Raw genomic sequence first — 21,974 nt, 5'->3', positions numbered from 1 at the left:
TTTATACCTGGACCAATAAATTTAGGGGCCACCACATGCGCACCATGCATGCAAGTGCACGTGCACTTTTGTGTCCTCGTGACCATATGTAGTGCATATCCCAGTGGCCGCATGCTAGCCAGCAGTGCAGCATGCTGATCATCATGATGGGCAACACATGTCATGAGCTGCACAGCAAAGTGATCTTCCGTGGGTCAATCCATTGGCTGATGCCTGCGGTCGCAACGGTCAAGATCTAGATCACTTCTGCCTCTGTTACAATATTGCATTAATGCATTACGTGTTGCCCTCTCAATTGGGCCAATGATCATGACTACATGTGACTGCCCTCAAGTCATCAGCCCAGTCAAAGACGCCAGTGACACCAAAATGTACTAAGATGCCTCACATCACACCGGCGTGCTGACCATTCTTTTCCTAACCCTGCATACAGATTGGGCTGCCCACATGTGCACCTCTCCAGAAACTCTACAGAGACGAGTTCGGGGACAGTTCAGGTGCATGCGTGAAAATCCTGGAGCTCTAACATGACACTGCTATGGCACAGCATCGTCACATGTGAGATACAGGTGCTGACGAATACAGGTCTCAGAGGCACAGTGCAGAGAAGGCTCCCTGCACAGGTAGTCATGAAAGATCTACTCAGCTCTGTCTACCCTGTAAGGACTTCTCTGCAACCCTGAGCATGGTCCCGAAAATAAGTCTGCGGCAGTAGCAAAATGCAGCAGAGAGCCCATGGTGAAAAAAGACTCAGCAAAGCCGACTGATCAGCTGGAACGAGCACACAGGATCCTGTGAGCAGCAAACAGACTGAGTAGATGACAAAAGCGTTGCATGCTCATGCAGCAAAGTCTGGGGACCATGAGGCCCCAGCATTCTCTGCTTTTGCCATGCGGATTGTCCCTCTGTCGCCATCAAGTGCCTGAAAAAAGACTGCACAAACCCAGATTGCAAATACAAAAAGGACACCACGGGACGAGTGCAAAGCTGGCTGTGCGTTGGTTTGTGCATAGCATTTCTCAGAAGCTGGTGCGGACGAGTGCATGCAGTGATGCTGTTCTGCTGAGATATCTGCCTCCTAGCGCTTGATCACCTGCAACGCCTTCTTCTTGGCATCGGTCAGCTCCTTCCGTGCGGCCTTCACGGCCTCTGCATTTATGGCAGCGTTCACCCTCACGATTGCGTCACTCAGCTTGGCGATGGCAGCAGCCAGCTGCACCTTGTACTCTGCAGATGGAGCACACAGCTGGAGCACACAGCTATCGGCAACCCCGACAAAGCTTCTTGATTCCTGCAAATTGTCTTGCATTGCCTGAACGGGCGTGATGAAGATCAATTGAACAGGATCACCCCTTCCATTCCCATCCCAGGACCAGGTTGACAAAAGCACACATGCAGGTAGCAGGCTGGCTTTGCCCTTTGCCAACTCCTTATGCAGCTCTGAGGACAATTAATTCAGGGTGCGGGCATGAACTCCTTGGCCGGCCCCGCCTCCTCAGCCTGCACACAGGCAAGTCAATCTCTGGTTGTAGAGGAACATACAAGACGCAAATTTCAAATAGGAGAACAAGTTTTTGAGGGCTGCGAGGCCAATCCCACACAATCAAAGGGGACAGGACAGAGCAGCATTGAGACGCATGCACTTCAACAGAACGCTGAAAGTCGCACTCACTGCCGGAGACATGGCTGAGGTCTGAGCGTGAGAGGGCAGCACGGAGTGCCACTGCCAGGAGTGCTTTGGACGCATAGTCGTGGAAGGCGGCCACTCCTGTGAACAAGCCGTGCAGGTGGCTGCCACTGGCAGGCGGCGCGATGGCGGGCGGCGTGCTGATCTCACCCAGCTCCTTCTTGCTGATAGCATTCTTATCCTGGGGCACAATACGCCCAGGTGAACAGCTCATTCAGGCTTGACGGCTGATTGAGAGGGCACATGCCATCTTTGTCAAGGATCTCATAATGCTCATGCAATAATGACATGAGAAGGACTCATCAACTGTGTCACCAACTTTATAGACCCAAAAAGCCTTCTCTGCTCGTCAGTCGGGAGCAAAGGCCAGAGGCGGTACATACCTGGGCTGGTGTGCCAAAGCCCAGCCGGCCCTCCGAGAAAGCCAGCAGCGCCGGTGCCATCCGCTCCACAAGCTTGTCGCTCAGCTTGTCCGCCAGGATGTCCAGACCCGGCTCGTCCAGCTCGATGTCGGATAGGCGCAGGCGGCGGCCGTCACTGCTGCTTGTGGCTTAGGAGCAACAATGAGCTTCGACAACCCGGGCAGACAAGCTGTGCAGCCATTTCGAAAGCTTTCCCTAGAAGTGTGCGACGAGTGTGGCATCTCTAAGGATGACAGCTGCCACTTCAGTACTGTGCAGATCGATGTGCGGATGCATGGCGAACCCGTGGCGACTGATCGGGTGAGCATGACTCTTGATCAGAACAAGGGAATGACTGCACTGATCAAGAGTCATGCTCACCTGATCAGTCGCCACGGGTTCGCCATGCATCCGCACATCGATCTGCACAGTACTGAAGTGGCAACTGTCATCCTTAGAGATGCCACACTCGTCGCACACTTCTAGGGACAGCTTTCGAAATGGCTGCACTGCTTGTCTGCCCGGGTTGTCGAAGCTCATTGTTGCTCCTAAGCCATAAGCGCCCGACTTAAAGTGGCGTTCAGCGCAGAGTTTGCTCAACACCGTAATAAGAAACAGTTGTCCGCCATTGGGTTTCTTTTCAAAATATCTCAGAGGGTAGCAGCTTGATGTTGTAGCCTAGATCGCCATTGTGTCATCCAGGGTGACCAAAGAGCAAATGCAGGCTTATGAGTTTACCTGCAGATGCTTACTAGTGGAGCACTGTGCAAACAAAAAGGAATTTCCCATGATCGCAAATCTGTACCTCTACCACGGCAAGAGAAGGTTTGAATTTTTGGTTTCATGGCATGGCAAACACCACGATCAGGTTTTCTCGGAGCAGCACCGCCAGGTCAACAGTAGGATTTGGTAACCTGTGGCAATCCCTGGTAAACGACGTTCTGCGCATCAAAGGCGTGCCACGTCAAAGGCGAAGAACTTCGTTTCCCAGGGATTGCCACAGGTTACCAAATCCTACTGTTGACCTGTCGGTGCTGCTCCAAGAAAACGTGATCGTGGTGTTTGCCATGCCATGAAACCAAAATTCAAACTTCCTCTTGCCGTGGTAGAGGTACGAATTTGCGATCATGGGAAATTCCTTGTGATTTGCGATCATAGGACTTCCTTGTTGTTTGCACAGAGCTCCACTAGTGAGCATCTGCAGGCTGCAAATTTTCCATACCTAAGTGCAAGATCACTCTTTTTGTCCTTGAAGTGATCAGTGGTGCTTCTCATGCCAACATCGGTGTTCAAGAGCTCCTTCTTTCCGCTGTAAATGTACCGGTTGGATATCACGCCAAGTACGGCAGGCTGCTGTGCTGCAACCTGGGCCAGGTCTCTACAGGAGTATCACAGCAGCCTGCCGTTTTTGGCGTGATATCCAACCGGTACATTTACAGCGGAAAGAAGAAGCTCCTGAACACCGGTGTTGGCATGAAAAGCACCATTGATCACTTCAAGGACAGAAAGAGTGATCCTGCACTTAGGTATGGAAAATTTGCCGGCTGTCATCCGTTCTGCCTGCCATGGTACAAGTATTCTGTCCTGACAGCCGTGAGCTAATGCACTGTCAGCACGACAAGAACGCCCATTGCTGAGCCCCAATCACGATTCGAAATGTTGTGCCTACCTGAAATCTGGCTACTACCGGCTCACATCACACCTTCTAAGATCTCAGAACAGTGGCACGCAATATATTGCAAGTTTGGTTCACACCAACTACACGCTCCCTTCTATGGCGAATTGGAAGCTTCTTCCCTTTTGACCGCAGCTGCGCAGGTTGCAAAGCCAGATTTGGCAACCATTGCAGATGGCAAAAAACGCAACCTCCAGCTTTGCAATGATTGAGACAGTGTCATCGCATCGAGAACAATTTTAAGGCACCCGTAATGGCGTTCAGTTGTATGTTGCACACTAGGGGAATTTTCTGTAATTGCCTCCATGTTCAGTTGCATGCCAGCGCTTTGGGTCTGACGAGGCAGCCAGTGTCCTTGAAAGCTATCAGATGTCATAAATTACTATCCAGCAGTCGCATCGCAAGCTCCAGGCTACAGTCGCCTTTGAATTTAGAAAGCACGGATGCCGTGCAATCGACACACAGGACTCATGCAGAGGTAATTTATATTCGAAGATTTGCAATGATTGGAACTCTGCGAAAAAGTCTCATGTGGACGTTTAACATGGCGCATACACAGTCCGACCTATACGCTTTTCGTGATGTAGAGAATAGCGCGTTGCACCAGAAGCAGAGGAGCCCATAGCCCAGAGGAAGAGGATAACATTGGTAATGAGGGAGGTAAGTCATTCTCGTGACGGCGCCTTTCCGGATGTACGATCCTTGTCAACGCAGCACGGTGGCATGAGTGGTGTATCTGGTGCACCAGGTGATGTGCTGGAGAGGTTCCACGCGCTGGTCAAGTCATTGGCCCTGGCAATCTTGATAGCATTCACCTGCGGTTTGCATACAGTGGCAATTGCTGCTCCCCCTTCAGTTACCACACCTTCAACCTGGACCTCACTACCACAGTGCGCTTCTGAGCTTTTTCTGAGTACATACCTGCGTGTTCACACCTTGGTCCAGCATTCACATGCGCCTTTTGAGACCTTCAAATTATCAGGTATTCTCAGCGCCACAGTGCAAATTTCACTTCATGTGCAGGCATGCGCCATTGGTGGCGGTTGACTTGGCCTCGCAGTCCGAAGATAGAATTCTTGAAACTCTCAAAAAGGTCGGCGCTACCGTCGACTCGGCAGTCAGTGCATTCTCAAATATCTCACATTTAGGAGACCGGGCTACGAACTTGGAGGTGGGTCATGCCATTATGCCTGGCAAAGCACATACATTGGGCATGATGTGAAGACCTCTCGAAGTTCTGGCTGCGTTAGATGCCCCTTGCAAGCCCAACACATCCAGAAAGTACCGAATGACATTAATGCCTTTCTGGTGTCTGTCTGGTGTAGGAGGCCGAGGAGGCCAAGCGGGAGGGCCAGGAGCTTGTGAAAGAGGTGTGGGCGGTTGTTTCCGACTACTATCTGGATGCTAGAGGCTCCGGCTTTGATCAAGTCAAGTGGGCGGCGCTACGTGACAAACACATGGCGCAGCCCCTGCCAACTCATGAGGCTGCCTACAGGTGCTTGTCTCCTGTAACGTTCACCCCACGAGACCTCCTGCAGCCTCGCAGCAGCGCTGTGTTGATTCATGACCAAGCCGCATTTAGGATACTGTGCAAGTCCTGATGCGCTTGCATTTGCTGAAAAAAACAAATGCCTCAACCTGCTTCCCAGCAGTACCGAAGATCAGATCAGCATGCATCATGGATGCATTGGAGTGCCATCTTTGCAAAGGGAGCCTGACACTTTCTTTTCCCATGGGCCTCGATCAGGGCAATCAGGGAGATGCTGGCGTACGGTCTCAATGACCCTTATACACGCTTCATCACCCCAAATGAGTTTGGAGCGATGCGAAAGTACGACGTCACCGGAGTGGGCCTGAACCTGGCGACCGCAGAGGAGTTCACGCGCAAGAGCGGCCTTCAGCTACCGGCTGACCGCGCCGACGTGCAGGTGGTTCCCCAGAGATTTCCACCCGCTGTGGGCTTGCTTCAGAGGGTGTTAGCTTGGTTCAGGGTGCGCATGCTCGGATTTGAGTCTAATTAAATAAACCCAGCGAGCCAGGCATGCGCATGCAGCCATGGACATCTTTAGACACTGCTGCTGTCCCTGAATGGGCAGGCCCCTAAGTGATGCCCCTGAATGCCTCTGGGCAGGCATACACCTGTGGTTGCTTTGGGCCCACCACTGCTGGAGCCACAGATCAGATCAAGGCACTTTGTCTGTCTCCTGCACTCGCAATCCCAGATGCACGAGCTCTGCGGATGGGCAGCTGCTGGGAAGTCAGGGGGCTTTGAACCGTGCGCGCAGGGGGGCGTGTGGGTACTGGGCATGATCAAGGGCGGCGCGGCCGACCGGGCTGGGGTGCGGCAGGGGGACGAGCTGCTGTCCATCGATGGCAACAGCGTGGCCGCCCTCAGTCCCTTCCAAGCAGCCGGCCTGCTGCAGGGCACCGACGAGACTGCACCCCCAAGTGTCAGCCTCGAGGTATGCACTCTACCAGAAGAACAGCACCTGACAGGAGCGCTGTGGCCTGCTTCATTTGGGTGGTTCTTGCCCTGTTCCTGCTTTCTCCTAGCCGCCCAGTGCTTGTTTGCGTGGGTCAGGATCGGGGTCCTTTGTTGACTGCATGGATCACTGTTGTATGCATGCTGTCTTTTCATTCTCTGCCTAGCTCCTTGGTGTGTGTGGATGTGCATGATTTGCCGGATGTGGGGTAGAAGTGGTGGTATGCGCGGATGTGTATTCTTTTGCTGCGTCCCGGGTTGAATGTATGAGGTCCGTGGTACGATTGAGATGACGAACAATGGGTGTTGCAGGTGAGGAGGCAGGACGGCGCCAGTGTGGAGGTGGACATCGAGCGGCCCGTGCGCAGCGTTCCCTCTCCCGTCACCACCTACCTGGAGGACCGAGGAGGCAGGACGGTGAGGCTTTGGACGGCACTGTTTCATTAAAATCTCAGTTGCCCCTGGGCTGCCATGCACCTAGACACAAATTTGAAGGAGATGGTGTCATATTTGCACACTGCCTGGAACGTCTGAGCCGGCAATGGGCTCAGAGATTATTTGTGAGAGGCTGTCATTGCCATGTGAGGTTGTTGTATCATAAAACTTGTATGATACCAGCATTCACACCACCATCTGAAGTGATCGTGCCCCTTCAGAGAAAAGAACAGGCCTGCTTGACAGTTGCCAGGCATACACTAAGCCACAAAGCCACTAGTACTGTTTCTGATGCATCCATGCATCTGCACGTGTGAGAGCTCAGCCCCTTGCACCACTGGCAGGTGGGCCACATCAGCCTCAGCGCCTTCAATGCGCGCGCGCTGTCAGATGTGGTGGCGGCTGTGCGGCAGACGGAGGCGGCCGGCGCTGCCGAGCTGGTCCTGGATCTGCGAGACAACCGCGGCGGCCTCGTGCAGGAGGGCATCGAGATCGCCAAGCTGTTCCTAGACGGTGCGCCCCTGCTGTTTGCTTGCGTCTTCTTGTGGGTGACAGAGCTCAAACGATTGCCTGGGGCTGAAGCCTGACTAGAAGACCCCCTGCCGCCTGCTCCCTCTTCTCAACAGGGTCAAAAGCTCAAAAGAAATCCCTGGGCCTGAAGCGTTGATGAAAGCGTCTGCTGCAGAGAGCACCTCGACTTGCTGTCATTCCATCTTCCAACGATCACTGTGTTCAAGTCAGAGCTGCGACAGTGACAGCTGGACTCTTCACGTGCGTCAATTCTTGACAGATCTGGATAGATAGAGAGTGTCTGTGCAGTGGGCACCGCTGACATCACTGCTGCAGCAGGTGATTAAATGCGTTCTAGGTGAGTTGAGCTCACGTTGCAGCTGTTGTGTGGCTGCAGATGGGATGACAGTGGTGGTCACTGAGACGGGCTCGCGGAAGGACGAGCGCGCGGTGCGAGCGGTCGGGCCGCCACTGACGGCCGCGCCGCTGACTGTTATGGTCAATGAGCACACGGCGTCCGCGTCGGAAATCTTTGCCGGCGCACTGCACGACAATTGCCGCGCGCTGCTCGTCGGCACCAGGCGCGCCTCCTCCTCCTGCTAGATTGTGATTTCGGATCATGATACCTCCTACCAAACGCCCAAAGCCTGCCCTTTCTTCTCGAGCGCCATTTTCAATTAAGTAAGGTCATTGAAGGTGTTGGCGTTGAGTTCGTGCCATCGACCTCAGAGATGCTTACAGACTTGGGTGACTCCTTCATGATGGAAGGAGGCTTGAGAATGCACATTGCCTCTGGCGCCAGTGTGTGCCAGTAAGTGGGATGCTGTTTCCCAAGATGACTTCTCCTTTGAGTCAAGCACAGCGCAGGATCGGCTGCTCTGGGCAGAACCCCTTGGTCTTCTCACTCCTGGCTCTGGTAAACATGGATTCTGTTTCTGTGCTGCAGGACGTATGGCAAGGGGCTGATTCAGAGCGTGTACGAGCTCAGCGACTCATCAGGCCTGGTGTTAACCGTGGGCAAGTACCTGACTCCTGCCCGCACAGACATCGACCGCGAGGGGCTGAAACCAGATTTCCGGCACATGCCCTCATCCACCGCTGCTGCTGAGACCCTGTCTGCGTGCCGCCTGACCGCCTCGAAGGCCTGACAGCGAGACTTGGAGCGATTGCTGATACAGTTGACTGTTTGAGATGTGAAAGGGTCAGAAGAATTGTGACTGTGAAGTGACAGCGCAGTGCACTGATCATTGCGTATTCTTTATATGAGCGGTTCTGGCATAAATGGTGTGTGCATCTATTGGCATGCTTGCTCCAGAGCATTGTTGCATGCCAGTGGCGTCTGTCAATTGATGCTGCAGCACCATGAGCTGCTGCCGAACTGACTGATGTCTTGGAACTGAGATTTGATGTTCAACATTATGACATAGGAGGTCCTTGATCAATTGAGCGCACGAGTGTGAGAGAGTCAGAGTAGCACGTTGACAGCCGAAGGTTTCCAGATATCTATCCATTTCCTTACAATGCTCATCAAGGCAGTAGCGGGATATCGTCTACCTAGATCAAAATTGGAATCTATCAATGTAAGGTCAGTCAGCTCCCATAAATGCTGCACCCAGCAAATCGGCCCTGCCATGCTCTGGTAAATCTACAGCTTGCGCACCATTATACTGAAAAACTTGAAGCCCTGACAGTTCCTTGAGTTCGACCGCACATGACATACAGATTCTGAGTTCCGGAAGTTTCACAGCCTTGTCAACACTAATAATCAATACAAACTCACACTTCAACTCGAACAGTACGGTACTGCAACGCTCCTGTTAGACTTCTCGCTCTGCTTATGTAACCAAAAAGAGGCATGTTTGGCCGGATCCGAAAAGAGACATCCCTCACACTCTCGTGCAGAATACTTTCTCCCCAAAACTTCATCTTGCATCTCACGCTATCTGCATAAGACTGTCTGCTCTATCAGCATGCCTGCGGACTTCCAAGCACGTCTGCTCCTATGCTCAGCTCGGTCATGTGGGCTGGCACCTCCCACACTATCATTCCTTGCTGCTTTCCACACGGCAAATTGCCTAGTCCCCTGTGCGACCCTGCCCTCCCATGGCTCCCAGCCGTTGGGAGGGGAGCCCAATTGGCTGCTGCTTAGCGGTGGGGATTCTGCTGAAACCCGGTGGCGCCTGGCCGCTCGCCGCCGCGATGGCTGCCGACGGCGTCTGCGCCGGTGCGAAGCGCTGGATGTTGTTCGCGTGTGCGCGCGCCTGCTGGCTCGCCTGCAACAACCAGCATTTCAAGTGAGCATTCTGCCATCTTTCAAAAAGCCGGCTGAGGCCCGAAATGCATGATGTTTGGAGAGCAGGAATGCAGACATCAAGGCAGGACGAGCGCCAGAATGAGAAAAGAAGGAGCCGCTTGCAAGAGCAGGTCATGCAGCAACAATACAATGAGACTGCTGACTTGGGTTTTCAGACCTCACACATGCTTTCAGCCAAGTAGAATGAAGCCATGAGGGGGCTCAAAAGGTGAGCTGCGCACCTGAGCAAAGGCGTGCACAACCTCAGACGGCCGTTGAGACGGGCCCTTCTCCGGGCTGAGCTGGCGGAAGCCCTGCATGCCGGGCGGCGGGCTGCGCATCGGCAACTGCCGCCCCTCCGGTGCAGCCCCATACCTGACACTCGGCACTGACAGGCTCGCCGTCTGCTGAGCATGCGGCACCTGAAAGTCCCTCGTTTGCAGCAAAGCTACCGGATCGCCAAACCGAGCGCCCAATGCAGGAGGCACGGACGCCGCAGCGTAGGCGGCTGCGAGGCTCGGGTGCTGACCGTAGAGCTGACCTACGGCGGCCTGCTGCTGCCAGAGCTGCCGGGGATCCGGCTGTGGTGCTGCACTCGGCACCGGCATCGAGAATAAATTTCCCAGCTGGAACCCCGGGGGCACCTGCTGCTGCTGCTGGTGGAAGCTGCCCTGCATCAGCAGGTCGAGGCCGCCGGGCAGCAGCGCGTCCTCTTCGGGCAGCACCTGCTGCATCAGCGACGACAGGAACGCCGGCGCATCGTTGAACGGGGGACTTGCCCCCCAGACGGCAGCGTCCCCTCCCTGGGGGAGGGGGGCCTGCTCCCGCAGCGCGCTGAACCCGCTGCTCCAGCCGGTGGCCGACGCGGCGGCGGCCGACATGCCGGGAGCGCCCCAGATGCTGCCGCCCGCGCCGGGAGCTGCCGAGGACGCTGTCGGCAGCTGCGCACCGAGGCCGTGCTGCACGCCGTGCACCTGCGTGGCGTGCGGCAGCGGCTGGGGGGCCTGCGCTGGGAACGCCGCCGGGGACAGGCCCGAGCCCTGCGCATTGAAGACCCCCGCTGAGGGGTTGAGCTGCGACACGCGCGCGGCTGCTGAGGCAATGTCGATGCCATTCACAGGGCCAGGCGCGAAGCCCAGATCCCCGCGCAGGCTCCAGGGGTTGCCGCCCCCCGGCACGTTCAGATTTGCCCAGGGGTCGCCGAAGAGGCTGTCTGGCAGCGCAGGGCCGGCGCTGCTCGCTTCCTGCGCCAAGCTCTGCTGCTGCTGCTGCGCCCAGAGCTCCTGCACAGGCGGAGTGGCTGGGCTGGTCCCAGCAACGGCTGACGCAGCTCCCCACAAGGATGTGGCCTGCGTCGGCTCCGCAGCAGCCTGTGCGGGACTAGGAGAGGCAACGCCGTCCCACAGGGCACCGGTTGGGAGCGGCTGCTGCGGGGTGAACAGGCCGGCCTCGCCGGGAGTGACGGCCGGGCTGAGGTTGCCAGGCAGCTGTGCCGGGGCCGGGCTGGCCGGCGGCGCCGGGCTGGCCTGTAGGCCGCGTGGCTCGTCGAACGTCGGCCCCGGCGGGTCCTCGGGTGCGGGCCGGGAGGCCGCGAGCCGGGTCCAGGGATCCGCGGCGGCGGCTGCGTCGCTGGACAGCGTGCGGACGGTGGCGTGACTCGCCGTCGGGCTGGCCGGCGCGGAGAGGCGGCTGGAGGCCGGGCTGTGCAGGCCGGACTCGCTGACCTCGCGGCTGTCCCATGCAGTGGACGGCTGGCTGCCGCGCGACGGCGGTGCCGCAAACTCCGCGCTGAGCTCCGGTGGCGGCGCTGCCGGCAGCGGCTGCGGTGCCGAAGTCGCCGCCGTCTCCTCTGCGGGCTTCCTCGGATGCGGCCGGTGGCCGCCCCAGGCGGCCGGGGCGGCTGACGCCGCGTCCTGCACGGAGTGCGCTGCCTCCGGTGCTGCTGAGATGGGCGAGGGCGGCGGCAGGCCACGCGCCGCTGCTGCGCTGCCTGCTGCCACGCTGCTCCATGACACCGGGGAATCCTTGCTCGGCGCGCCAACCTGCCAGGGTATCCTCCACTGTTAACTGCTCTCTGGCCAAGCAGCTCAATGCTGTGTGACTCACAACATCAAGGGCAGAAAATTGTTTTGGGAAATTGTAAGAAGAAGCCAAAAATTGTAAGAAGAAGCCAGGTGGATCACAGTGAGGAGCTACCTGTGCTTTGAGCATGTTGGCGGTGTGATTCTGGGCGGCTGCAATAGCTCGCAAGCTGGCGCGGTGGGCAGGCCCCGAGGGTGTGGCCGGCCCATTGCCCCAGGGTCCTTGGCGTTGCCGCTCTTGTTGCTGCAGCGGCTGCTGCTCTGGAGGGGGCGGAGGGGTGGGAGAGGCCGGCAGCCGTCCCCACCCCTTCTGCTGCTTTGCCGGCGCAGGGGAGCCTGCTTGGCCTGGCGTGGCAGCCGCCGACGGCGTGGTGGGGCGTGCCTTGCCATTGCTGGCCTCATCAGCATGCACCCCCGCGACTGCTGGCTTCTTCACCCCGACCGTGGTCCAGGACCCGCTGTCGGGGGGCGATGCGCCGTAAACGGCATTGAAGTCCGTAGCAGCGCCATTCCCAACGTCGCCGTCCTCGGCCATCGCCTCCCAGCTGTCCGGTAGCGCGCCCTCGCTGCCGCCGTCCTCGTCAGAGCTTGCAGCTGCGCTCAACTCGCGCGCATGCGCGGCCATGCCGCCGTTTTGCCGGCCGGCCGCCTCGGCTGCCTCAGCCCTGGGTACCCCTTTCTTCCTCCCCCTGCGCGCCCTGCCGCCCGGGGCCGCGTCCTCGCCCGCGGCGGCCGGCGGCTGCTTTTCCGAGGAAGCCTCCTCTGGGGTGGAGTTGACGGCGGCTGGCCGGCCAGGGGAAGCTTCCGCAGAAGAGCTTTCGGCCAGCTCGGCGCGGGCGAGCGCGGCGCGCAGCTGCGCAGACTCCTCCTCCTGGGAGCGCAGCCGCGCCTCGGCCTTCTTGAGCTTGCGCTTGAGCTTCCGCGCGGCCTCTCGCGCCTCGCGCTCCTTATCCCGTGCCTCCTCCTCCAGCAGCTGGCACATGTTTGCATTTGCCATCGCCGCGTCCTGCCATTACCAAACCCCACGACTTTCAGTACACGCACCTCCAAAAGGGGTCATCATATTTGCTGCATGCAATAGATTGCTGTGTGCATAGGTGCACCTCAAAAGATACACAAAATGACACTGTCAATTGACATAAGACCTGATGAAGAGTACATGATTCATTGGGTAGGGTAATAATAAGTAACACTGCATTGGGGCCAGCCGGGTGAAGGGAGGACAAGGCACACCTTGGTGGGGTTGCGGGAGGACTGCACGAAGGCTTGCAGGTAGCCGATGGTGGCGTTGGAGAGGTGCAGCGTGCGCCGCAGGTCCAGAAGCTGCTGGAAGGTGCCCCGCTCCAGCGCATCCGCTATCGCACCCGGCGCCGACCCCTTCAGGTACGTGGCCAGCGTCGACAGCGAGGCTGCAATGGTAAAAGGACCACACGAATATTAAATTGGGTCACACAGTCATAAGAAGATCAGCATATTGGACTTACTATTGGTCAATATGATCTGCACTGAGCGCCAATATCTATTGGGCGCAGAAGACAGAGCTTGTCAAAGCTTGCAACAGACCGATGTGCAGGTTTTAAGGGCACAATTTATTGTTTGCATGGGTTGAGAGGCGCACAATTTATTGTCTGCATGGGTTGAGAGGTACTGTAAAGTGGAGGAGAAGAAGAAAAGGGGCAACTCACTGACTACATAGGCGAGTCGATCGATGCGAGCCTTGTCAGGTTTGGGAGGTCCGCGAGTGGCGTGAGCAGTGGTGGCCAGGCCAACCATGCAGATCTCCGCCACCGCTGCAGCCACCTTTGGGTTGTTCACCAGCACCGCCTGCAGATCACCTGCACGCACGACATGCTTCCCTCAGCCACCACAAGCATATACTCAGACATAATTAGAGAAAGAGACATGCAGACACAAAGTGAGCGCCACTCAATTAGAGAGAGGGCTGCCTGGCATGCGAACATTACGCAGCAACAGTGCAATGATCCTCCGGCCCAGGAGCACTATTTGGCTGCCATATTGCAACCACCCACAACAGTCATGTAGATGTGATCACCACATCACAAGCCGGACATGTGCCTTGAGCACAATCGGGCGCGTGCAAAGGAGACAGCCGCCAGAGAGAGCAAGGGCAAACGCAGCAACAACACAAGAACATGGGGGGGTGGGGGGTCTTACAGAGGCCGGCTGCGCCGTTGGAGAGGCCCATGTACCAGGAGGTGTTGCTGGGCGGCAGTGCAACAGCCCGCGCCAGGTAGCGCGCTGCGATCGGCAGCCCACCCTGTTCATTAATGTACTCCAGCGCCTGCAGCAACAGAACTTGCTGTTAGTGCTGCCGCTCTTAACACACCCAAGGACACCAGCCCAAGAACATGCCTAGGATGTTGGAAGACAGAGACACATCCTGGTGGGATGCCTAAAAAACCTGGTTAAAACGCCCTCACAAGCCAGGTGTAGGAGATGTTGTGTCCACCCTCCTCAACCTTATCACAGGTGCAATGAGCAGGAGGAAGGGCTTGGCGCAGATGTGCTCTAAGTGGCACCCCGCCTTCGTCCGAAGGGGTTCTAGAACTCGGCAGCCCACACAAATGGCTGCTTAGCTAGCCAACAAGGCCATTTGCATGAGAATGAAGGGATGCCACAGGTGGGAGGCACGGAGGATGTACAAAAGAAGAAGGAACGAGAATTGAAAGAAAGGCGTGCCTTGACGCTGCTGCGGGCGGCGTTGCCGATTATGTTGACGAGGGTGCACACTGTCTCCATGTGGAAGTCGTCCTTGCCGGGCGCGGGCGCGGGCGGCTCGTTGTTGGCGCACCAGATCATGAGGTCCGTCGCGCAGATGTGGCCGCCCCGCCGCACAAACTCGTCCTGCGACATTGTGGCTTGCCATTTATGATTGCTTGATTTCAAGCATGTGGCGCCGCCACAGCGGCGGGCACGCGTCAGGAAGTGGGCACTACAGAATTGAGCACTTCCTGGACTTGCGTAGCACAAAACTCTCTGAAAATGGAGGCAGCCATACCCAGGCTTCTTCTCATAATAAACACAGTGCCTCCCTCCTTCCTGTGTCCTTCACAAAGAGCAAAGGCACCGCTTGCGCGCCTCTTAGCCACACACATAACTGCAGAATTGAAGCCAGCAGTGGGTTTCAAGACTATCAGCAGCCACTCTGCTGGTCCCAATAACATCTTGCAGCTTTTCAGTGCTGGGTATCCAGTGTTAGGGCAGATTCCGGCCACGGGTCGTACCCTGAACTCGGGCCAGCGCAGGCAGTAGGCGAGGATGGTGGCGTTGCCCAGCATCAGCTTGCGCTGCCCCTCGCTGCCCGTCATAAGCTTCACGTCCATCACTCTCAACAGCTGCGGCAGCAACTCCGGCTGCAAAGCACCACAATCACATTATAAGCACTTCTCTTCTTGGAAAAAACCGTTTGGTGGGCAGAGCATTGTACAATGGCCTCATTTAGCACTTTCTTTCTAGAAAAGTCAGTCGAGAGGCACTGCTTTGTAATTAAACGTCACCATTACATCCAGGCTGGAAAGGTACGTTGAGTAGGTGATGCATTGTACTATACTTATACAAAGCAGAGACTAAAGCATGCAGCAGCAAGGGACCGTGAGGCTCAAGGATCAGTACGGGACTGCATGCAGCACACATGGGTTCTTTGTACCTGTAATCAATAATGTAAGGGGTATTGAAAGGGGGTCCAGACTCACCTTCAGGATGGGGAGGATGTCCTCGTCATCCTTGATATAGGTGATCCCCACTCCTATGACGCCCGCAAGCGCATTCACCACAATCTCATTGTTCAGCGCATGTGTCTTGTTCTGCGCAGGAGTTACAGACCTCAGTCTCAGACATTATGCGTCCTTCCTGAACCATACAGCATCACTATGCAGGTGCCTTCCTTTGCGCATATTTGTGGGTGGCCACACAAACAGCAGAAGAGTGCTAGCCCCGCAGAGGCTAGCTACAGGAGCCTCAATATACCAGAATTAGATGTACTTCCCCAGTTGGCCATAAGACAAGGGTAGATACCCCGGCAGCCCACCTCGGTGACCTCTTTGAGGAGGGCCATGAGAGGTCCCATGGCGCCGGCCTTGCGGATGCCTGCGCGAGGGTCCAGCATTATGTCCTTGCCAGCAACACTGCGCCGCGACCTCGCCTGCATGCATGCACGGCAACGCTCAGCTACAGAACATTGCCCCTTGTTCAGACAGCTGTCATAGCAGATCCGCACATACCATACAATAGACCTCTGAGCAGAAGCTCTTCCCCTGGGCACGTCATTCAAAGCAAAAAAGGCAGAAGCGCATTCTGCAAGCAGGTGCTCTGGGGCGAGTGCGCTGCATTCGCAGCAGCATCTGCTTTCCCGCTTCCATAATAAAGGCAGAAGAGCAACGATGGCCACCAAAGCACTGCTTCATGTACAGACTTCAGAGTAAAGCCCTAGTACACATTCTTGGTAGTTTCTGCACGACTGCCATGCCATCCAGCATTGAAGTATGGCATGTTGCCACTCTAGGAGCTCTGTCTCTTAATTATCACTGAAGCATAGGCAAGCAAATAGCATGTCCCCTTTGCAAATATATATGTTAGGACATGTAAATTTTCAGCATGTGCCTTCAGGTGCGCATAAGTGCATGTCCGCATATGGTGCTCAGATATGATGTCTTCATTTAAAAATGGCACCCTTTGCCAGGAAACTGCGCGCACCATGGCGGCGGAGAGGGCGGGGATGCGGGCGAGGCTGCCGAGGACGGCGGCCAGCTCAGCGCGGGTGCACCAGTGCGTGGAGGAGTTGCCCAGCTCGGCAACCAGCCAGGGCACGCAGCCCTCCTTGCCCGGCCGCAGCAGCTCTGGCAGCGCCGCGCCGCCGCTGTCGTAGGCCAGCACGCGCAGCATCTTGGCCACGCGGTGGCGCAGCTCCGGGAAGAAGCGCAAATTCTCTCCCCGCACAGCGTCTGCGCCAGAGCATGCATTTTGTACTCATGATAGCTGTAAGTCTCTTGTAGCTGTGCAATTGTGCAGCACAGGTTGTGGAGCAAGCCCGCTCAACTTTTCCAAGGGCATATAGCAGACGGCTGAAGGAAGCTAAGAGCTTGTGATGGACCTACATCTTGTTCAGCAAAACAGCATTGCCATGCATAGCCGGGGTAGGGGATGCTGGAAACAGCCATAGTCAATAGCCACATCCTCTGCCAAGCAGATGCAGGCAGGAACAAGAAAGATTGGTCAATAGGCGCACCGTATTTGTCGAGCAGGCCACGGATGCGCATGCCCTTGGCAAGCACCTCCTTGACGGCCTGCGTCTTGTGCAGGCGCAGAATCGCGTCCAGCGCGGCCGCCGCCGCCTCGCGCAGAGCCGTGTCGTGCCCCGGCCGCAGGTGCGCCGACAGGGCCGGCAGCCCCGCCTGGCCCCACAGCGCCGCCGACTCGGCCACGCTCGGACAGTGCGCTGCCAGAGCGCGGATCAACTCCAACGCCTGAAGAGGCAACCAAGTATCTCATATCTGTAATCACACTATATGAGAGTATTGATGTGTTCTTTTAGGGAAAAAGACATGCTCCTGACCATGGCAGATTTTTCTCATTCCTTCTTCCATGTTTATGTCCTACTTGAGGCCGACATGCTCTGTTACCTCTTGACCTCTTGTGTTTTGAGCCCACAAAAACAGACATGCCTGGGTCGTGCGCACTCATGTGATGATGCCGACTGCCAGACACAACCAGCGCCTATGATTGGCATAAGCATGCATACGCATTAGAATTTATGCCAATGACTTACCCTGGCCTCCGTCTCCATGCTGACGTGGCACTCTGGGCTGGCGCCCAGCAGCGTGAGCGTGGTCTGGAACGTGGCGGCTGCCTGCAGCGACCGGTGCGACGCGGAGTTGACCGCAAACAGCGACAGCGCTTCGCAGACCACCGCTGCCAGGGCCTCCTGGCCCCTCAGGGACACCCCGTTCACCTCTTGCTCCCCACCTGCCAAAGGGAAGCCTCCATTCAGCGCAAAGGAACAGTAGAAGCCTCCGATTGGCGGGCAGCTCCACATGATCAGGCATGCATGAAGGCATGCATCAGGAACCCAAAGAGCTGGACCAAAACTGTGGAGAAACTGTATTGTTCGTCTCTTGTGAGTGTGCCAGAAAGAAGAGCAGCACGGCCAAAAATCCAGATGGATTGGCCTCAGCAGACCCGCAGAAAAACATCTCAAACCTGTCGAGGGGTGGCTCAAACCATTGGCCTGGCGGCTGGGGCTCCTGAGGGCCTCAGTGGCGTCGACGAAGCGCTGGCGCAGGTGGTCGACCACTCCGAGCTGCACGAAGACGGAGGAGATTTTGAGGGATGCGGACGGCGGGATGGGCGGGTAGCGGGCCTTGGAGGGCGCCGGCAGCTCGCTCAGCAGCAGCTGGCTCAGCAGCTGCACCGGCCCCGCTGCGCCCCTCGGCTCGTCCGACTTGAGCAGCTTGGCTATGTGAGCGGCACCTGTGAACATGCCATACCCCTTTTCAGATCCCTAGAACATGATTCCTTGCACATGAATCGACCCTCAGCCATGCCAGGGCCCTTTGGCAACCCTGAACATGAAGGAAGATGAGGCAGCATTGCACAAGCGGGCGAATGAAAGAGAGGTTTACTAGGATTGGACGAGCCACAACTGGTGATGCACATGCAATAATTGAGAGGGATGGCGTACATTCTTTGAAGATGTGGCCGGCAAAGGCGCGGCCGCAGGGAGAGGTGCGGCAGCAGAGGCATGCCAGTGCCCGGCAGAGCTCCGGCGCAGCTGCAGGTGAGGCGGCCGGCAGCTTGCCCCCCGCCAGCTGCTTCAGCAGGGGCACCGCCGCCCTCACAACCGCCCAAGTGGCCTGATGCAAAGCAAGCCATATCGTTCAAATTTTATATACACCACCTGATGACTTGCTTGCCTATAACTCCCATTAGATCAGGGGATCATGGCGCAACAAATGCAGTGCGTGCCGCTTAGCAGGCCCAATACATGCTGGACTGCTCATCAGGTGTGACAGACCCTCAATATGGAAGATATCAGGCGAACGCCTTTTGAAGAATTTAGGACAAAGCAGGCGCGTGCTGACCTGCACTTTGCCCTCTTCCTCCACAACGCCGCAGCTGAGCTTTGATTGGCTGCTCCTCGGCTCGGCCGCTTTGGTCGCGGCAAGCGCCGCCAGCTTTCCGGCCAGAACCCCGCCGTCGCTGCTGCCCCGGCCGCTCGGCTCAGACCCTGCCGAGGGCCCCCCCAGCGGCTGCTCTAAGTGCCCAGAGCGCTGCTGCTGCTGCAGGGCTGCTGGCTCGCTGGAGGGCTCAGGGGCGCGCTGCAAGGAGAATGCGGCTGCTAGGTCCTGCTGCAGAGCCCCCCTCACGGCCAGACCCGGCACGGGAAGGCCCAGCAATGGCATCTGCGCGGCCGGCGCTGCCACATTTGGCGGCCAGCCGATGCCCGGGAAGATCAGCTCGCCCACCGGCAACTGCATGCGCGGCAGATTCTCCCGCAGAGCCTGCACAGCGACTTGTTTTCGAGAGGAATTGAAAAATATTCGCTTCGGGCAAAGAATGGAGCAATTCACACTGATGACAGAGAAACAATCCACGAACGACAATTGCTCTGGCCCATCCTGAAACTTTGGACCATGCACCAAAAGAAAGCAAGCAGGCTCCAAGCGAGCAAACACAAGCTGAATCTTTGCTGGCAGCGGGTGTTACCTGCATGTTGGACTCGAAGAAGTCCGTCTGCTGGTCCAAAACAACGGCAAGCTGCCTCCGCACGGCGGCCGCCTCCTTGTCATTCAGCTGCTCTGCGCGTTGGCGCAGCAGCGGAGTCGCCTGCCGCAGCAGCTGCAGCTGCTCGTCCAGCTTCTGCATCAGCTGATCCACCTGCAATGACCCACAGCACATGCTCTCTTCCAGCTATCCTCTTCCCCACTGCCAAGCCCCATCAGGCCCCAGTGTGGGATCCCCATAATGTCATGTACAACCTCCTGCATGCAGACAGCAGCATTCCTCCTGCAGCCCCACTTCATGTCTAGGTTGGCCACAACTTCAGTGCGAGACCGGCGCACAGGGTGCACCTTGGCCTGGTCCAGGGATTGGGCAGGTGGTGGCGCAGCCGGCTGCAGCGCAGGCTCCTTTACAGAGCCTGCTGCTTCAAGAGACCCCGGCTGCTCCCCGTCCGATTCTACAGCAGGAGCGTCGCCGCTCTCCACGTCTGGCACGCTGGGGCCGTGGGCCGCCGGTGCACCGGATGCCAACGGTGTGCCGGGATTGTCGATCACCCCCGCCGGCTCCGGCGCGGCTGCTGTAGAGCCTGGCCCTGGCGACGCAGACACGGCCGCTGCTCCTGCATGACCCGAGCAAAGTCACTTACAGGTCATCCTGCTTGAGACTGCACACTACATTGAGTCTGATGGTGACCACAACCCAAGGAAGGCAGGAGCAAAACTCAAGTGAAATGCACCCTGCTCAAGACGGCAAATCACGATACATTACCTATTGAGTTACAGACACATAAAGAACAGCATGGGGAGGCTATGGTGTAGACTGTCTGGGAGGGTGATGCATGGCAAAGAGAGCCCACCTTGGGCAGGCCGGTGGGCAGCCCAGTTTCCAGGGTCCAGGTCGCAGCCCCAAACCATGCTGTCGTGGCCGGTGCTGCGGCCGAGCGCGTCGCAGACGTCTCTGAGCGCGCCCAGCAGGTGCAGCGAGTCGCGCTCGTGGCCCAGGCTCTCCCGCGCCGCGCACAGCAGCAGCAGGCACGCGCATGCTGCTGTACGGCTGTCGCAGCGCCACTTGTCTGCCTCCTCCAGCTGCTTCGCATTCAACTCCCCTGGGAGGAACCTGCATCACGACAAATATTGTTATTGCTATTATTGCACATATCTCCTTGTCGGAGAGGCAAGGTGCATCTGCAGGCAAGCTACAGGTAAAGGCTACCCCTTGATGGAGTCATGTCAGGCCCAAGCAAGACCCGATCAATCGTGGGCGCGCTGCTCAAAGTTTATAACGCCCCCCGCCAGCCGGGGCCATAACAAATGCACTCATTAAATCATGTAGCTTTCAGAAAATCTGAAGCTCTTGAACACCCCGCTATTGCCCGGTAGAGAGCATCCTCCCTGCTACAGTTCTTTCTTCCCTTTCTGCCTTTCCAAGACCTCACGATGTCCAATGCCTCCACACGGGAGACGCTCTGCATCCTGAGGTTCCCATGTTTGGTCCGAGCTTCAAAAAGTGTGACGCATGGCTGAAGGAGCTCACCTAGGAGCTTCCCTGACAGCATGTAAGCCCAGTAGGAAACGCAGGCGTGGCTCATTTGCCCAAGAAATCTCCTTTCCCTCCCCCAAGCAAGCCAGCGTGAGGAGTGCTGCCGCTAAGTCCACATTCTCTTTGCTGTACCTGCAGTTCGTTTGGCCGACAAGTAAGTCAAGGTTCTCAATGCAGTGCAGGCCATCTCCAAGGGCATGCATGGCTCTCTACAATAGCATCATGTTCGAGCAAGAGTCAACGACATCTGATACAGGATCGGCGAAAAGCACCTGACAAAGCACTGGGCCACCAGGCGACTGAAAGTGAAGTCCACAGAGCATTTAGAGCTGGCAGCTCGGGCCTCCAAAGCGCTCCTCAGCGGTCCAGGCCGCTCTGCTTGCCTGGAAATGCTGTCTGGCAGCAGGGTGTGCAAGTCTGCCTCCTCACCACCAGCTCCCTCAGGAAGCTGATCTAAGGAGGCTGAGTGTGCAGCCATGACTACTCACACCTCACCCTGCCTGCATGATGAAGAACACAAACTTTCAGCACGGTAGCGTCCCCTGTGATTCAAGGAGATAGAGGCTGGCAATCCTGGAGCAGATTAGGACATCCTCCCCAATCGGCAGTACTGGTCCAAAAGGCTGCTTTGTCGCGGAGACAGTCCACTGATATATGGAGAATATGGCTATACGCTATATTTGCAATCTATTGATTCCGAAAGCAGTTCATGTTCCCTCTAGGTACTGAAGGACGCTTCCTACTCCACGTAGACAGCAGTATTGCACCGATACATGTGAGATGCTGCAAGTAATGCCACCAGAAATGCATCGAGGATGCAATATGACGTCACGATCAACCAAAGAGAGCGTGAATGGACACACTTTATTCAGACTGATACATGGCTTGACGATATGTGCCCAACAAAACAGAAATATCGACAACGAATTAGTTCGAACAGATACAGATCCAAAATGGCTCACCATTCAATACGATCCGACAGCACACGGTGGCATTGCAGATGCCTCAAAACGAGCTTCTCGGCAAGATAGGACGCACTACTTCAACAAGAGAGATGGCTGCTGGGGGATCCCAGGGGGCCCCATACGCCGCCGCTGTTCGTTCTCTATATGCTGGCGGCTCTCGACATGCAAG

General features: G+C 56.8%; 2 protein-coding genes across 2 annotated transcripts; one reads left to right on the top strand and one right to left on the bottom strand.

The window, feature by feature from the left end:
* Nucleotides 1-4,778: 4,778 nt before the first annotated feature.
* Nucleotides 4,779-8,338, top strand: COCSUDRAFT_11298 (ClpP/crotonase; the record flags this gene model as incomplete). Its single annotated transcript, XM_005652190.1, has 9 exons — nucleotides 4,779-4,934; nucleotides 5,098-5,258; nucleotides 5,511-5,694; nucleotides 6,049-6,225; nucleotides 6,558-6,662; nucleotides 7,025-7,193; nucleotides 7,588-7,760; nucleotides 7,887-7,903; nucleotides 8,137-8,338. 9 exons carry the CDS (start codon nucleotides 4,779-4,781, stop codon nucleotides 8,336-8,338), a joined length of 1,344 nt encoding a protein of 447 aa, XP_005652247.1.
* Nucleotides 8,339-9,265: 927 nt separating this feature from the next.
* COCSUDRAFT_55688 (hypothetical protein) lies at nucleotides 9,266-21,318 on the bottom strand (the record flags this gene model as incomplete). Its single annotated transcript, XM_005652189.1, has 21 exons — nucleotides 9,266-9,463; nucleotides 9,726-11,525; nucleotides 11,680-12,570; nucleotides 12,798-12,973; nucleotides 13,250-13,399; nucleotides 13,740-13,866; nucleotides 14,271-14,429; nucleotides 14,810-14,938; nucleotides 15,278-15,388; nucleotides 15,613-15,726; nucleotides 16,278-16,525; nucleotides 16,810-17,047; nucleotides 17,350-17,546; nucleotides 17,781-18,050; nucleotides 18,262-18,433; nucleotides 18,662-19,081; nucleotides 19,287-19,457; nucleotides 19,652-19,920; nucleotides 20,158-20,417; nucleotides 20,835-20,972; nucleotides 21,113-21,318. The coding sequence occupies 21 exons, from the start codon at nucleotides 21,316-21,318 to the stop codon at nucleotides 9,266-9,268; spliced, it is 6,444 nt and encodes a 2,147-aa protein (XP_005652246.1).
* Nucleotides 21,319-21,974: the final 656 nt, after the last annotated feature.

The sequence above is a fragment of the Coccomyxa subellipsoidea genome (genome assembly GCF_000258705.1).
Source record: "Coccomyxa subellipsoidea C-169, whole genome shotgun sequence".
NCBI lineage: Eukaryota > Viridiplantae > Chlorophyta > Trebouxiophyceae > Coccomyxaceae > Coccomyxa > Coccomyxa subellipsoidea.
This window is presented reverse-complemented; position numbering and strand designations above follow the sequence as displayed.